Genomic DNA, 16,310 nt, shown 5'->3' on the forward strand with positions numbered 1-16,310 from the left:
AGTTTGGACAGAGGTCAAGAAACGGGTCGGTCAGTTGTCACAGACCAGGTCGATTAGCAGTGGCAGTTTCTGAGATTGGCAACGTTTTCAAACCGTCGCTTCTGCAACTCGATTCCTGATCGGCATCATGGGGCAAAGACGGTGTTCGCAGCCAAAATGTTTAGAAGAACCTTGACACGAGACATGTTAAGCCGGAAGTGGAACGGACATGAAGACGCATACGAAATCGCTGCCTGGGGCTCTGAAGATCTAGAGCGGGATGCATAAGGTCCTCAGCCTCATCGGGACCCACGGGGGCAGTTTCAAAACCGCGCGCGTCGGACTTGGTGCAGTTTTGACGGAGCGCGAGGTTTGACAATGTTTGGAAAGCTGGAAACAAGCAGCGACCAGTGCCGAAGCGACGGCGGGCGCTAACGCAGAACGTGCTGTGACAGGCTGCGGGGGGGACTGTGCGCCGGCGGTCGCCCATTGCAGAGACAAACAACATTGGCAACGAGCTTTGAAGCACCTCTCAACGACGATGCCTCAGACACTTTGCTACGAATCTGCTCCATGTGAATAGGGCCGAGCAGACGGTGAGTGGAGATGATTCGCAACACACAAGAGTGCAGATGACGACGCTGTGAGACAGGCGAAACGAGTACGTTCGGATGGGTCGTGTTCCGCCTACAGCATCAACACGTCAGGCAACTCGTAAGGCCGAAGCGCTTGGCAGGCCATGTGTGCTGCTATAGGTCGTAAGTGGTAAGGCTGTGGCAGAGCGGTTCTGATCAAACGCTTGTGGCTTGTAGTGATACTGGCGCTGCGTCAGGCGGCTGGAGAAAGAGCTTGGCTTGAATGCGGAGCGGAGCCTGGGTTGAAAAGGCATCCAGGCCCACGGCGAGCAAAGTACTCAGGACGGTCCGGCAGCAGCATATCGATTACCTCACTCCTCTTCCCCGCGCCCAGCGGTGTTGCTGATGAGCGCAAGAGGTCCTTGTTTGGTACCATCGTTGCAAGCCGCTGCTGCAGTGGCCGTGTGGAGAAGACAGGGATGGCTCGCACTCGGCGACGACTGAGGCCGGGCTAAATAGCAGCACAATCTCTGTGGTGGTGAGGGCGCCATTGGCGGTCAAGCGGCCGGTCGTGAGATAGATTGTCGAGCAGAGCAGCCGTCTGACGTGGTCGTGTTTGTGCGACTCTCGCCATGGCGACTTCCCGCTGTGTTGTTGACCGATGATGAGGTTGGAAGGCACGAGCACCACTCGAGGAAAGAGCGGCCGGTCCATGCACGCTGCCCCGCTCCATCTGCCAGCAACTCCGTCACCACTACGGCACGCCATCTGGCCTGGTAGCGACTCCACGGTGACCTGATCTGGAGTCACTCTACTCGACCCGGCATAGGAATCGCCATGACACTCATGACAACATGCGCTTGTCTCGCCCACTACTCCGCCGGTGCCGTGGCTGTCTGTATACACAGTCATCATGTCGCGACACCCGATCGGGGGCGCTCCGCATCACTCGCATGTATGCTGGACACGCATGAAGCAGTCACGCGCTGCGCACTCTACCTCCGCTGCCCTCTAAGCACTCGTCGCGCTGTCCCCGTAACCTCAAAGCCACCTGTTCATCAGAGCCGGGCCCTAGAGCCTGTTACCCCGCTTCTTGTCTGCAGCGCGTCCCCGCGTATCTATACCTCGACCACCACGTCCAATTCACTAGCGGGCAAGTACTAGTACTTGCCCTCCCCATCTTGGGCGCCGACCCCCGCTAGCATTCGGCCACTTAACCTCACAGCGTCGCCCTCGTCCTCCACCATGATGCCTATGCCTCCCTCCCATTCGCCCGTCTGCTGCCAACCTGACCCTCTTTGTATCCCTTGTACTTGATCAGCGCTCGCACCGACAGGCCATCTGCTTCCTTGGATATCATGATGATCTACTGCCTCCAGTCTGGCCGTCGTACCCTCTGAAAGTGGTCCTGAAGCTGTAATATACGAGCATGACACTACACTCTATAGGCGCATCCTGCTCTCCCCAGTGAAGCTGTCTCGTGCTGCCGCCTGCCTGGCTTAGGTCTTATCGCCCCGTCTGCCGCCATGTCGTGAGTCTTTCCACTATATCCGTCTCGTCTTGTCCCCATTCTGCGACTCTGAGATACTTCCCCTACTCGACTCGGTACCTTGCCGCGCGCGCTGACGTTGTGGCCCCCGACAGCTCCTCGCCCTCCACCAAGCGTAGCCTGAAACCGTCGCCCATTGCAGCGAACCCCCAACCGAGCGTTCAGTACTCTGGACCGCCAGAGCTGCCCAGTTTACAGCCAGCGGCGTCATTCACCACGGCGAATCCAGAGGCTCACACTGGCGCTCAACCGCCACTGCCATCTCCTACGAGCCGAAAGCGCAAGTCTGTGACCCTCGGACAGTCCCAGGAACAGATGGCAGGTACTGCAGATAGTGCAGAGGCGCAAGCGAGTAGTGCTGTGTTGCCACCAACGGCTGATGTCGATGCTGCACAGGAGCCCAAGACCAAGAAGAGTCGGACAAATACGCCTTGGACGCCAGCTGAGGAATTGAGATTGAAACAAATGAGAGATGCTGGAAACAGCTGGAGCGAGATCGCAAAGGTGAGGAGAGCGCTTGCCGGATCAGACAACTGCCGTGTTCCCGGAGAACAGTTAGCTGACCTGGCCTTTGGTAGACGTTCCCGCAGCGGACAGAAGGGAGTGTAAAGAAACATTGGTACAAGGTGGGCATGCGACCAGTACTGTTCCACTGCGGACCCTCTAACTGACCTTCAAGGACATGCACTATGCCGAGTTCGCTGAGGACGAAGTGAGTTAGAGGCTATATCCGTCCCTCTGAGAGTGTGCTGATGAGTAAGAAGAGCGCCGCGCTGCTTGCCGCCATCAAAGAATACGATGCCAACAAATGGAAGGTCATCGGTCAGAAGGTTGGCAAGCCTGCAAAAGTATGTCTTGATCGTCTCCAAACGTAGTCTTCGTGTGCATGAGCTTGTACTGACGTGCACCAGGCATGCGAGCAGTACGCAAAGGAGAATTTTGGCGGCAAGTACTGAACGACACTTATGATCACAGTCTGCATCTTTCCGGAATTAGTGCGGTGGGGCCCGCTTATGATACCAGCTTTCCTATCTTGATCGAGCATCGCATGCGCAAAAGTGCTGTGGGCATCCGTTCGTCCTTCTTGGTGTTTCCGGACGTGGTTCTCGGCAGCGGAGTACACAAGGCATTAGTCGCCTTCTCTTTCCAAAAGATGCTTAGCAGTTTTCGGCAACGCTGACCAATGTTATTGTGTTTCTCCGCGGTCATCCTTTCGCTTCGGGATTTGTTTGTAGTCCTGAGGGAGCTTCCACCCTGGATATAATGTCGAATGTCTTTACTTAGCAATAGTCGGCAATGTATCCATGCCATAACGGGATATCGCATGTGGGGAGCATCTCAAAGTCTTGCCTGTCGAAGCGGCGATTGGCCGATCTTGCTTGTGTTATCGTTTCACGTCAACGAACAGTTGGGAGAGTTGGTTTCGGTAGCCTGCAGCGGTTCGTTGAATGTTTCAACCCCTCGCCACACCACACCTCAACGTTCCGCCTCACCTACTGCCGCACGCAGATCGGCAGAATCCGCCTGGCTATTTGTAGCACACATAGACGACGCGCCTTTGCCGTCAGTGTAGCAATCATGGCGCAGAGGACGATCGTTGTTTTCTTTTTCGTGCGATCAACGGTGTCGTTGGGGCGATCTCAGTCGCGACGCCCGCGTGTAACGGCATGAGTTACCCAGAGTCCCAGACGAACGCTCCGGCTATGCTACCGAACCATATCAACGGGCGCGAGATGTCGCGACGCGCTTGCACGAAGCCGTGCCGTAACGTCGACAGTAGATTGCGCGTCGGGGGAACTTGGTCGCCCACAATGCGCCGCAACGCGCTTCTACTCACCGTGTACATGCGCTGCACGCGCTCCGCTCACGACGCAGGCCAGATGACATGGCGGCGTGGCCGCGGTGAAGGGCGCGGTCTGTTGGACGGAGCGTGGTGAGGGCTGCATCGTGCAGTTCCGCGAGCCTATAGTTCGCAATGGCGTGCATCAGCCTAAATGGATAATGCGCCGTTGGTCGAGTACTTGAAGATTGGCAGACTATCGCTAGGCCTGAAAGTCGTACATGGCGACGGCGGTGAGGTCATAGCGAGGGCTGCAGATGCAGGGAGATCCCAGCCTCCAGCCGGGGAGCGCGTCTGTCGTGAAGGCGTCACGTGACAGCGGCTGGTGGTGAGGGCGCGCCAGGAGGATGCGGTTGCCTCTTCGGCGAGCGCTTCCGTCGTGGCGCACATAGGGCGACCGTGTAGGCAGCGGCACGACGCACTGGACTCGCGATGCCTCATCTCGCCCATGCAGTCGAGAGATGACCTGTATGCGAGGCTTGCGGGCCAGAAGATCGCGGCCGGCTGCGATTCGACGTCGACGCTAAAATCGGGAACTCGCTACTCAGGCGAGCCCGCTGTCGTCCTCGCTTGCTCCTTCTCCCCACAACGCCTCACGCAGTCGCCCTCCTCAAACACCTGGCTGCTGTCTCAGGTATACTTTCTAATTGCCACCAGCACTCCGTACACCCGCTGCGTCTGCAGCAGGCCGAAGTGCGTCATCCAATGCGGGCGTCGGGATATTTCTGTGGCTGGTAGATCCCAACTCATGGGGGGTGACGAAGCGCATATAGGGCAGGGTCTGACTCTATACCTTGAAACGGCCCACGCATGAGCCAATCTGAGGCCGTCATGCCTATGCGTTAGAGAACCATGACCGAGAGCCCTGCCATCGCTCGGTCCCACTGCTTACAGGCGGGTGCTACGGCTGCGTAAATGCCGGCATCGACAGCTGTCCTGCCCTGATCCGAGTACCGCTTCTTCGCCAGCACCATCATGCTTCATGGGGCCCTGAGCCCGGGTAAGGCTCTTCCAGGCATGAAGTGCCGTCGACTGAGGCACCGGGCGTGTATGCCATTGAGATGCCATGTAAAAATGCCATCATTGTCACAGCACCCCTCTGCCAGGCCGTTTGGAAGCACTCGCCTCCGAGCATGACCCGAGCATCTCTCCCGCGCTCCTGGCTCCGTGTCTGGTATACTGTGTCTCATCAATCTGGCAGACGGCGCTCGCTCGTGGCGCTGCCTCTTCGGGGAATCGCCTCGAGCCCCTGCCGTGTTGCTAGCCGGTTCAGAACGTCTTCAATGCACATCTCCTGGCCACCACGCTGCGCCAGGATCCCTCCTGCAGCGCCTGCAACGGCGTTGGAGATCTTTCTGGCGGCATTCTAGAAATAAACGACGATGGCATGGACCGCGCACGCCCCGGGCCCCACCGACCCTCGCAAGCCGGGCACAGTACCTCATGCCCGTCTCATTTTGCATCAGCAGCCACTCACGACCCACGTCTGCGAGCATTGTACTCGTCCAGATCGCATGCCGGGGGTCCCCTCCTTGTCATTGATCACCGCATTATACTTGACGTAGAATCAGTTCCTGGGCCTTCCCTACTAAGCTCATTTGGTGCTCCTCAGGAACAGAGCGTCTCGTGGGGACGACCCATTGCTGTACATGCTTGGATCCTGTGTCCGTGTGGCAATCGCACAAGACGGACCGGGCTTTTGAAGGGACCTACTGCCCGAGATTTTTAATGCCTTCTCCCATCAGGCAGGAATCTTATATTCCACGAGCATCCCCAGCCATACGTACTTTTCGTTTGTTCCCTACAAGGCTACAACCTATATTCGACAACCCAGACGCTTAACACACGCGATAAGACCTCGACCGATGGCGCGTTCCCCTAGGCCTTTCTTGCTCCAACATTTGTCAATATAACAAAATTCGAAATACCCAAACGCGTGCGATACAGCCATCGCAACTCCGAACACCAACTCAAACCAGGCATCCTTTTTCTGGCTCAGGTCTCACTGCGGCGGCCTGCCAGAGCAACCTAGCTCTGGTAGTCTCCATGCGTGATCGCAACACTGGCGAGTCCCTATCGAGGCCCTTTCCTCGACTACAGCGTACCAGGCGATGCCGGGGAAGAACATCACATACCGACCTCAAACGTCGAACATCAAAATGTCCTCCATTCCCATACCGGATTGCCTCCGGGATACCACCCTCACTCCTTCCTGCAGCCACACCAGTCTCAAACGCTGCAACATGCCGGCGCCGGCCACCACCCTACCTACACAGACATCGACACACATTCATTACATCAACCCCATCTTCTGCGCCACCACTCCATGTCGCAACACTCGCCATCTTCCTACAACGTGGGCTACCCACCGCCGCCCCAGCAGACCGCCGGACGCAAGCGCAGCCACCAGGACGACTTGCAGCACGAACTGCCTCCGAGCTTAGAGCAGCAGCTCAATCCCTACGCACAAGCAACGGGAAGCGTCTCACTACAACACGCGACCCAGGGTTACTCCCTTCAACAGTATCCGCCGCCCGCTCCACAGTCCTCTTTACCTCCCACACATCACCACCATCTGCCAAATACTCATCGCAGTAAGAGACATCACCCGATGGAGGGCCAACCTCCCTCTCCCGCTCAACACCATGGCCCTCCTAGCGTAGTCGGTCAAGAAGGGATGCCCCCGCCAGCGCAACGACCCCGCGGCCCAAAGCTCAAGTTCACGCCCGAGGACGACCAGTTACTCGTCGACCTCAAAGAGAAGAAAAACCTCACATGGAAGCAAATCGCCGACTTCTTCCCTGGCCGCAGTTCTGGCACACTCCAAGTACGGTATTGCACGAAGCTCAAAGCAAAGACCACTGTCTGGACGGATGATATGGTAAGTCGCAACCCTAGTCATGAAACGCGCGACGTCGTGCATCGCATCCACAATCTCCGACATGCTAACCATAACCGGCAATACAGGTGGTAAAGCTTCGCAACGCCATGCAGGAGTACGAGAACGACCGATGGCGCATCATTTCCTCGAAGGTTGGCAGTGGCTTCTCGCCCGCCGCGTGCAAGGACAAGGCCGAGGCACTTGAGGCTGTGGAGTTGGCTGCGCAGGAAGAGGAGGAGGAAGAATCACAACATCGACAACATCAACACCAGGGTGCCTACTCCTCGTCTCAGATGGCAGCTGGTCCCAGCGATCCCGGCGCAAGTTACCAATGACTGGCCGACTCTAACTGCGATGGGCTGGCTGGCCAGTTCGAGGGCTTGCGTGCATGGTGAGAACAAAAATATGAACAGCAAGCATGCGCGTATGCGGAAGGGGGGCAGTGTTGCGGGGTTTGTGCTGGACACAAACCTGCCTCTCTGTGGTCGATTTCGGCATTTGCAATACTCTTCTGAGGCACACACCAGCCTCCTAATCACTAAACACATTTCCTTTACGACGTACCACGATTTGGGCCAACGGTATACCCTTCCTCTTCCAATACACACTCCTTTACAAATTACCTGCATACTTTGGATACTACGAACGATTATTCCTTCGACGCGCGACACATTCCAAGCGAGTCCAGCATTGCGGTGGCGTTGGGAAAGAGACGGCTCGGGCTGGTATCACATCATCCAGGGAGCTGTTGGAGGTTTGAGTTGACATGGACGGCATTGAGAAAGAGTCGGCCAGCGTTCCGGATACACAACAAGGGTGTAGGGAGTGAAAGAGAAGGAAACGATACCCAGGCAGAGTCGGAAGGGGCGCATTCTCATTGGTCTTTGTTTTACTCGTCACTACATCTTTTCCTTTGTACATCACTGGCGGTATCGTCATATGCTTTTGCTTATTTACATCCACGCTTTGCATCTATTCTCTTCTATACATAATCGTTGCTTCTTGCTACGCGACACAATCTTGCCAGATATCTCCTTCACACTCTGCATGTCTTACTAGACTACGGTATTCGAGCCAACAACTGCATTTTGCGCTTGGTTCTCCGAATACCCATTTGTAATCTGTGGCCCTCATTCATCTCCTACGTCTATCTCTCAAGGCATGACACCCGTCATCTAATGTCAAATACCTGTATCCGGGTCTTCCATCGCAACTTCGATACGCGATATGCGATCGCATGTAAATCATAACCCGCACTTGATATCAATAATTTGGAATGCTATTATGCGCATCATGTTCGCTGATGACCGTGTGTCAATGCCGGGGTTGTGGCTTGTGTCTCAACCACAACTATGGGTTTCAGATCAAGCAGTTTGAGATGCGCATCTGAGACGAATATGGCCGCGAAGATGAGATCAGATGCTTAAACGTCATGTTACATGTCGATGTTATCATGAGATCTGGATGCGCATGGCATGATGCTTTACAGGTGGTGGTGGTGTCATCGGAGTTGCGGCCGGTCGCGGATGCAACAAGTCAAACTTCATGCTGTTGTGGTGCTGGCATCATGCAATGAGAGCTACAATGACGAGCTTGAAAGAATTAAATTCCAAATCATTGCGCTGATACTCATTCAGCAACCGGATCAGAGTGTATTCAGACAAGCAGTCCATCCCTATCCAAACGCGATGCCTCAAGACTCAGCTCGATGCCTGGTCCACAACCAACACCACTACGTCCCGAACTACCGTTTTCCAAATACCTCCATCCCTTCCCCACGCCGCTTCCCAGCCGTCTCGAACTAATGACACCAAGGCATTATCACCCATTACCAAGATACACATGAGCCCTCGCCAACCGATCATACTTTCGATATTAAGAAAGCGCGGGCTGACCATGCCGCATGCGGGAAGGGGACAAACCTTGTTCATAATATCCGGGTTAGTGATATAGTACATTGTTCCCGCACACACCTCGCTACTGTTGCGCCAAATGGCGTCCTTTGGTCAAAGTAGGATATGCAGAGCGGATGCGGGCGCGGGAGGCGAAGAAGGCGCGGTTGTTTGTTTTGGAGGGTAGTGAATGCGACGCGAACTGGACGTTGGTCACACCGGTTTGATAGACAAACGACCTATAGCACCCTATAAAACGTGCGCCTAGCTTTGCGACTATTGCCTACTAGTCTACGGAGCAGAAGAAGAAGAAAAAGTCTTCAAGTTGGGCGTTCACGATATGCGCTGGTTTGCATCCGACTCGTCCAAATCCCGAGCCAGTAGTGACCGTTTGTGCAGCACGATCCGACGAACCCTGTCGTAAGATTCCCTCTTGAGCACCCAGCTCGTCGTTTACTGGCCCGTACCAAGACGACCCTGGTCCTTAGCAGCCAGCTCGGGTGTGGCCACACGCACGCAACGAGCATGCCGCGGCAGGCATATGCTGGATTGGGGTTGAACCGGGGCGAGAGGGAAGTTTTGCTGACCCTGTGCAGGACGATCTCTTGCCAAAGACATCCACCCGATGGGCTGATGATGATGATTATGATGATGAAGCTTTTCCGACGTGACCACTGCCATGGGCGCAGGCACACATGTCTCTCGCTTACACTTTCCATGGACCCTGACCGTGCAATCCCTTGCCTGTTGCGCCTATGCCGCACCCCCCATGGTGGTGGATGCTCCCTTTCTGCTCATCAGCTGTGCCGTAGCAGTAGCGATCTCCTTCTTACGTGTACTCCGCTTTCTTTCGGGAGCTAGCCACTGTTGATCTAACCGACGAACGCAGAGGGTGGAGGTCACGAACGGAATACGCCGAAGGCGAAAGCGGAAGAGAAGCATCAAGGATCGACACGCCGCTGCAGTGGATATTGGGAAGCCTCACGCTGTGCCTTTTTGCTGGTAACGGCATCCTCGTCGGCCATGTGGCAGTGGCAAGACAGCCGTTTCATGTTTAGATGTTGAGGTGGCGATTGCTATGTTTACCATTTGATGATGGATAACGAAGTGATTGCGAGGCGGAAAGCGGAGATCGTGTACTCGTGATCGACGAGGACCTGTGCTACCGAGAGACATCGCTTAGAGATGCATCGCGGGTGTAGGCTTCATCGGGATGTGGGGAGAACGATAGAGTCACGGCAGGTACTCCGGAGTAGAGGTGGAGGCCGTTGGGTGAAGGCCCAATTTGGCAATGACTTCGCTTATCCGCGGCCATCGATCTGGTGAATGCTGAATTCGCTAGTCATGCTCATCGTGCAGAGAGGCGTCTCAACAGATCGAGGGCACTGACGCGTGAGGCGGAGGTGTACTTGCTGATGTGGGGAGATTTACTGAGCCCAACGCTGCTATACACATATGGTCCGCGTCCTTTCCTTCGAAGACCATTAAGACTACGTCATCTTCATCGTAACGTGCTTCTCGCGATACTTGAGCTTTCAATGAACTTGTGTTTCAATATTCACAAGATTCACCGAGGTTTACCCATACGTGATGCCTGACCGGTCACCTCCAAGCGTCAATGTATGCATCGCACCACCGCGGCGGCGATTGACAACAAGGGCTTGCTAGCTCGGTGCCTTGCTGCGCGATGCTGCACCGGCGCTGTGAACACCTGCATGTGCGCAGTACCCTGTCAATCGGTGAAGGAATATATCGAACGGGCGCGAGTAATACTCCGGCGCAGTGAGCGTTGTACCGTGCCGTCGCCGCATCCCGCCTTTTCGGTGCACTGTCAGAGAGGCAAGAGGCAACAATCCAGGAGCCCGGTAGATGGTCGGCCAGTTTCGAAGCAACCGGCTTTTCTTGCTGCTTCTGTGTGTCGCATACGATCTTGTGCGCCGCAGTGCTGTCCAGTCTTGATGACGCGCCCAAAGCTGTAGCCCACAACATAGCGCAATGCGTGTGCCAGCTCCGCCGCCAACGGCCCGCAAATCTATTGGACGATTGTGAAAAATAGAAAGTGGAGTCGTAGCCAATAGTGTCGCCGAAAGTTGCTTCTTTTCGGGTCGCCCGTGAGGCGAGGTACATAGGCTATATGCGGAGCTGATATAGCTCCGCTTCCCACAACGGCAGAGCATGGTATCTGCGCAAACGCTTGGCAAATTTCGCAAGACCCATGGAAGATGCCGTTTGTATCTTTGTACGTAAGCGAGCGCGGATGTTGTTAAACTTCCGCAAGATAATCGTGAAGGTGAAATCACATGATCAAGGCCATCGTAGTGTAACTACCATCATAACATGACACTGTGAGGCGCTTTTTACTAACAACATCAACGATTTCATTACCTTAGAATTGCGGGCGACGGTCTTTTCGATGTTTCAACTGCCGTCAGTAACCCGTTGTTATTCACCTTTAGCGTTGCTCGCGTATGCGTAATGACAGTGAATTCCCAAGGGCACGGCGACAGAGATAGCTTCTTGACCAGTGGATGTAGCATTGTTACTTCATGCATGAGGCGTGTCGTCGCTGTTTTTACCCGATACGTGATCTAGACCACAGCATGGTTTGGCAGCCCGGGTGACGTTGAGTGACAACGAAGGGTTACAGTCTGGCGGGTGTCGACGCCGCATACATGGAGGTCGGTTGGAACAATTCGTGACAGTCTCGCTTATACATGTTTCGAACAGATATCTCGAAGATTTCTAGGTAGGATCCATGAGTACCAGAGAGGACAGAAGCTAGACCGGCGCCTCAGGACGATTTGCTGCTTGTCGCTGCGAAAAGGGGTAGCATCGCGTTCTCTCCTGAGTCTTCCAAAGTTCAGGTCAAAGGAGCGAGTACCGAAGCAAATCCAGGTTTTCGTTAAGGCGAACCACTTCGCTGGCCAAGGACATCTCACTGCCACACCCTCACCCGGAGACGCTCGTGGCTGATCATCAAGGGCGCGTGGGTATGCTGTAAGGGTCCACACTCACTGGATTCTGGATGATCGGGTGCGCGTACTAGCAGACAGCGGCGTCGTGGCAGTGACGTGACGCTATTCGAGGGTACCCACCTACACTGCAGCAGCGCCGTGCCAGCAGTCAAGCCGCGGAGACACTCGCTCAGCGTCTTTGTTCCCTCTGGCACATCCGACGGCAATGAAGGCTACGGCTGAGCAAACGCGCGTCCGGGTTGACCGAGACATCACTCACCGGAGGCAAGCTGCGGGACTGATCTGGTAGCGAGCGATCCAACACACTCGCCATCCAGTTCAAGCCTGGTCGATAGTGGCCCAACGCTGACGATAGCACAATCACGATGCGTTGTCATATATTATTCGCCGCGCAATAAGACAGCGACTATAGCCAGGTGGACATTGCCGTGCACGCGCTGTTGGCTGAGAGACTTAGTGATGGGGTGTTATTGGCAACGCTCGCTTCCCGTGCCAGAGTCCCAACGGTGTTGGGCTTGCGACGAATCTCCCGAGTTGATCGGCACTGTTGTGCATGTTGTTCTTGATGCGCTTCTTACAGCGTAGACTTTGGTTCCGGGGACAGCAGTGAGAGCCTCTTCATCCTTCAGGGCATCGATCATGCTGACAAAACTTCGCCCCGCTAACATCCTCTTGCTTGACTTTGGTCGCGCCCTTCTTCCTTCTCTTTGCGGTCCAGCGTTGGCTGATGTGATCGCTACCAAGAATATTCAGCCGGCTGACGGCTGCCAGAGTGGTTCAAGCGGCTCCACTGCGATCCGCGCCTCTGGTGGTATAGCCATGGTGTCGACGTACGGCTGGTGGTCGGCGCCGGTAGGCGAATAGAATCTGGCATGCCTGCTGTTAGTATAACCCGCCATTGCCGTGATGCAACTGAACACCAGTTCAGATCGGCGCACACTGCTCACTCCAGGCGCAAGTCCAACTCCGTCTACAGAGACACTTCTCCAAGTTCTTTGCTCTTTCCTTTTGGTATATGGAGTAACTCACCAGGACATGTGCGAGACTTCGATGCCCAGTGTTCAGCTTTTGCTATAAATTATCATGGGCCGACCTTGATGCCTGAGACATCAGGCCAAACGATGGCGCGTTTCAGAAGCGGTACCGCCGGCCGATGCTGCCACCGGAGTAAGCACCCGCATCGCCTCGCCTTCTGCCCAGATACCATGTACCTTCGAGTCGCATAGTTCATCTATTTGACAAATCGTCTGGGTGCAAAGCGCTGCGCTGTGCAAAGCTTTGCGAAGAAGTTTCCGAGATGTCATGTTGTGATGTTTTGTCTGTCCAAAATTTCCAGCTTGATCCGAGTCATCTCCGGATGATGTCCGTGCTTTGCATGACGTAAGAGCGGACATCCCCAGCCACTTTCTCCCATCATCACGTTGAGGAGCTTTCTTTATACGTGCGCTTGCATTTGACTACAGTCCTCGGTGTTGCTATGGTCTCCTCCACCCATTGAGTATATCCACAACATTCTTCTAAAACTGCTTATTGGTCTGTTCCTTGGCCAGCGGACCCATCATCGTGTTCTCCAGATCGATATCCAATCTCTACGGACGCGTCGTGACCTCAGAGGACATGATCACGTACTCAAAGCAACTAACGGTTGCCTACAGTTGAGGCGCTATCTTGAATTATTGAGCCTGAGTCTCAACACAGCCATCGCGAATGGTGAGTAGTATCCGTGTGTATCTCATGGTTTCACCTTATCTCATCGCGACACCTGGCTAGCTTCCTTAACGTAGCATCTTCTCCAAAGAACCTATCTTTTGGATATGCTTCACGGCGTCATGTTCACCATCGAACCAACTGATCTCAACGCTGTTCCTGCATCTCAAAACCTGTTCATCGAAGCATAGATTTCGTCTTTCTGTCACTTCATTCCACTACTAGGTGACTGCTATAGTAATCTCAGCATCCGCTCGACTTTTCATTACCAATATCACCAGTGCGATCTTTGTCCTTCTCAAGTTTTGCAGCAAGAGTAAACGGGATGGTCCGCGAAGGCAAAAAGGCCTTGCTCAGGCAGTTGCCAACGAGAAAGTAGTCACTTTGCAGTCGCGCTCAACTCTTGCGACGACAGGCGCCATGCTGAGCCGGTGAGTCTGATGGAAGGAGTGGCTGCACATCACCAGCGCGTACACTACCGGCATGGGCTATGATCAGCGCGGTGCAATAGCGGATAGAAGAAGACAGGAAGAGGCGGTCGATCCTTACCTGCGGGGTTCGTGAGGATACAAACTGTAAAGGTTGCTGGACCCACTGGGCTGCTCCAATCATTGCGACGCCATATCAAGACCCTTATCTTGTGACCTTATCTCTCGGCGCGTTTCTACCACCTTCTTTAGCCGAACATCCTCACAAGACACATATTCTGGCACACCTTGAGACCGAGAGAAAAAAGATACTCCAAATCCGCATCCGAGGCCGTCACCGACCGCGCGCGATGGACCACCAGCATCACCAGCCGATATGGCCTTTACTGGAAGGCGCTTTCGACTACACGATGAACCTGGCAAGCGAGCTCTGGACAATGATCTGGAAACCAGCCGAGCAGCCGCGTGCGCAGCCTATGAGCGCGGTGGCTGCGCAGAGCTCCCATATTGAGGTCGCGAGAGTGGGTAGTAGTCTGCGCACGAAGAGGTCCGGAGATATCGCGAAAGCTTGCGCAGCTGCGCAGAGAGAATTTGAGTGATGATGAATTCATGCAAACACGTATGGAGCAGAATACATCTTTGGTAACGTGGAGCACCTATTGGACCAGGGGAGAGGCTAATGTCAACATCAGCGAAGATTTGTCGTCACTGCTACCGACACGTCAACGACCAGAGCTGACTAAGGATAACCGCGAGCCGGAGGTGAGTGACCATGTAATTGGGAGCGGTTGATGACCGATGCGCTAATTACCTTGCCATTATGAAGGTCACCAAGTCGAAGTCCCATGCGAATGCAAATTGGGTAGCCCAGCCAGGCGCAAAGGGCAGTTGCGCACAATGAGCATTCTGACGGTGACACTAATTCCCATATCTGGAGCCCGAATGCAATAGCATTGGATGTGTATATATTCGAGAGAGGAGATTGGCTGTGCAACAGAAGAGATTACTTCTTTTGTCGAGTAGAACCAAGGTATACCGAGTTGCTCGACTTGTTCGCCGTTTCCACTGCAAAACTGGTCAAGAACCATGGTTCAGAGACTATGCGGCGACATCAGATGTGACTACTTCTTTCGGCGCACACAGCCATCTCCCACAACCATCTCCCACGTCCATCTCCCACATCCATCTCCCACATCCATATCCCACATCCATATCCCACATCCATAACCCATGGCCATCTCCCACAACAAAGTCGCCCGACGTGGCAGCATACGCGCAGTTCATCGTGCGGATCCAGCCGCTTCTCCCACAACGTCTGACGAAGACCGATATCATGCCTTGACCGGCGACCTCACAAAGTCAATCATCAACTCCGGCTTCGCCAACTGGGATGCATTCACAAAAGCGACCGGCCAACTCCTCGCAGACATCAACGCCGCAGAGAAAAAGTACACTGCAGCACACGAGATCTCCGGGATCAGGGATCTTCAGCAACGAATTCGCGAAAACAAGAACGACGCCCTCCAAAGCGTACGCAATGGAATCGACTTCCCTCCAACGCTGCTTCAAGCTCATCGCTTTGCTGCGTACTACAAGTCACCGGAAGCGTTTCTGGAAAGGAACAAGAACTTACGTGGATTTGAAGAATGTGCTGTGGACAGCAAGAAGAACCTTGCTTCCGCACTAAAGTTGGGTATACGCATGAAGAAATTCGATATTGCTGTATTGGAGAAGTTCCCGAAGCTGAGCGAAGAGTATCAAGTTCTCATTGCTTGTTTGAGTGGCCAACCGTAAGAAGAAGCCCGACCCAAGAAGTCTGTCATTCTTGAGGAGCACCTTGTTCCTCTTTGCGCAAAGAAGATATTTGTCGAGGACGTACATTTACAGGGTCATCGTCACGGTCGCGCGATCTGATATTCGCTCGGCGCAATATGCCATTCTGGATTGCGCATCTTTGGACTGGGTCTATCACTGGGTAGCACCACACAGCCGAGCTTTGAAAGACTATGCGGTGGTCTATGATTTGTGTACAGGCTGATATATTTCGGAATCCCCGAAAGGTTTGACTACAAGGAAGTGTGGTAGTCCTTGTGTATCTCGAAATCCAATTCTCCGAACCGTCTGTTTCCTGCAAAGTGACTAGCGACTCGGCATGACGGCTGTGTGCTTGCGCGTGGGGTTCATTCTTCCAATTCTGCTCGATCTTGTGACTGATGCTCCAGAGACCTCGAAGGCAGTGGCCCGGTCCGCCGAAGCTCCTCGACACCCTGAATAATAGCAACAAGCCGCGCTCGCCCTTGTTCAAGATTCCAAGAGCATGGAGAATAATTGGGGTCAAGTATGCGGATTAGGTATTCGAGCCGGTGATCTGCAAGAATGGCTGGTCAGCTCTGCACTTGTCAATAGCCCAAGCCACAGCTTGTACTTACCCCCCATGGTGTCAATACATTCCAAAGTCTCAGGAAAACCACGGATGGGCTCATT

The 16,310-nt window shown here is 54.3% G+C and overlaps 3 protein-coding genes across 3 annotated transcripts; all 3 read left to right on the forward strand.

Annotated features, from left to right (window-relative positions):
* Positions 1 to 2,080: 2,080 nt before the first annotated feature.
* Positions 2,081 to 3,059, forward strand: J4E78_001449 (uncharacterized protein; the record flags this gene model as incomplete). The annotated part of the gene is made up of 5 exons (XM_049362108.1): positions 2,081 to 2,085; positions 2,199 to 2,607; positions 2,783 to 2,815; positions 2,865 to 2,951; positions 3,015 to 3,059. The coding sequence occupies 5 exons, from the start codon at positions 2,081 to 2,083 to the stop codon at positions 3,057 to 3,059; spliced, it is 579 nt and encodes a 192-aa protein (XP_049227391.1).
* Positions 3,060 to 6,269: 3,210 nt separating this feature from the next.
* On the forward strand, positions 6,270 to 7,159 carry J4E78_001450 (uncharacterized protein; the record flags this gene model as incomplete). The annotated part of the gene is made up of 2 exons (XM_049362109.1): positions 6,270 to 6,824; positions 6,911 to 7,159. 2 exons carry the CDS (start codon positions 6,270 to 6,272, stop codon positions 7,157 to 7,159), a joined length of 804 nt encoding a protein of 267 aa, XP_049227392.1.
* A 7,487-nt stretch (positions 7,160 to 14,646) lies between these two features.
* J4E78_001451 (uncharacterized protein) lies at positions 14,647 to 15,620 on the forward strand (the record flags this gene model as incomplete). The annotated part of the gene is made up of 2 exons (XM_049362110.1): positions 14,647 to 14,652; positions 15,186 to 15,620. The coding sequence occupies 2 exons, from the start codon at positions 14,647 to 14,649 to the stop codon at positions 15,618 to 15,620; spliced, it is 441 nt and encodes a 146-aa protein (XP_049227393.1).
* Between the last annotated feature and the right edge of the window lie 690 nt (positions 15,621 to 16,310).

Source organism: Alternaria triticimaculans (assembly GCF_023758025.1).
Source record: "Alternaria triticimaculans strain BMP 0046 chromosome Unknown scaffold_1, whole genome shotgun sequence".
In the NCBI taxonomy this organism is placed as follows: domain Eukaryota; kingdom Fungi; phylum Ascomycota; class Dothideomycetes; order Pleosporales; family Pleosporaceae; genus Alternaria; species Alternaria triticimaculans.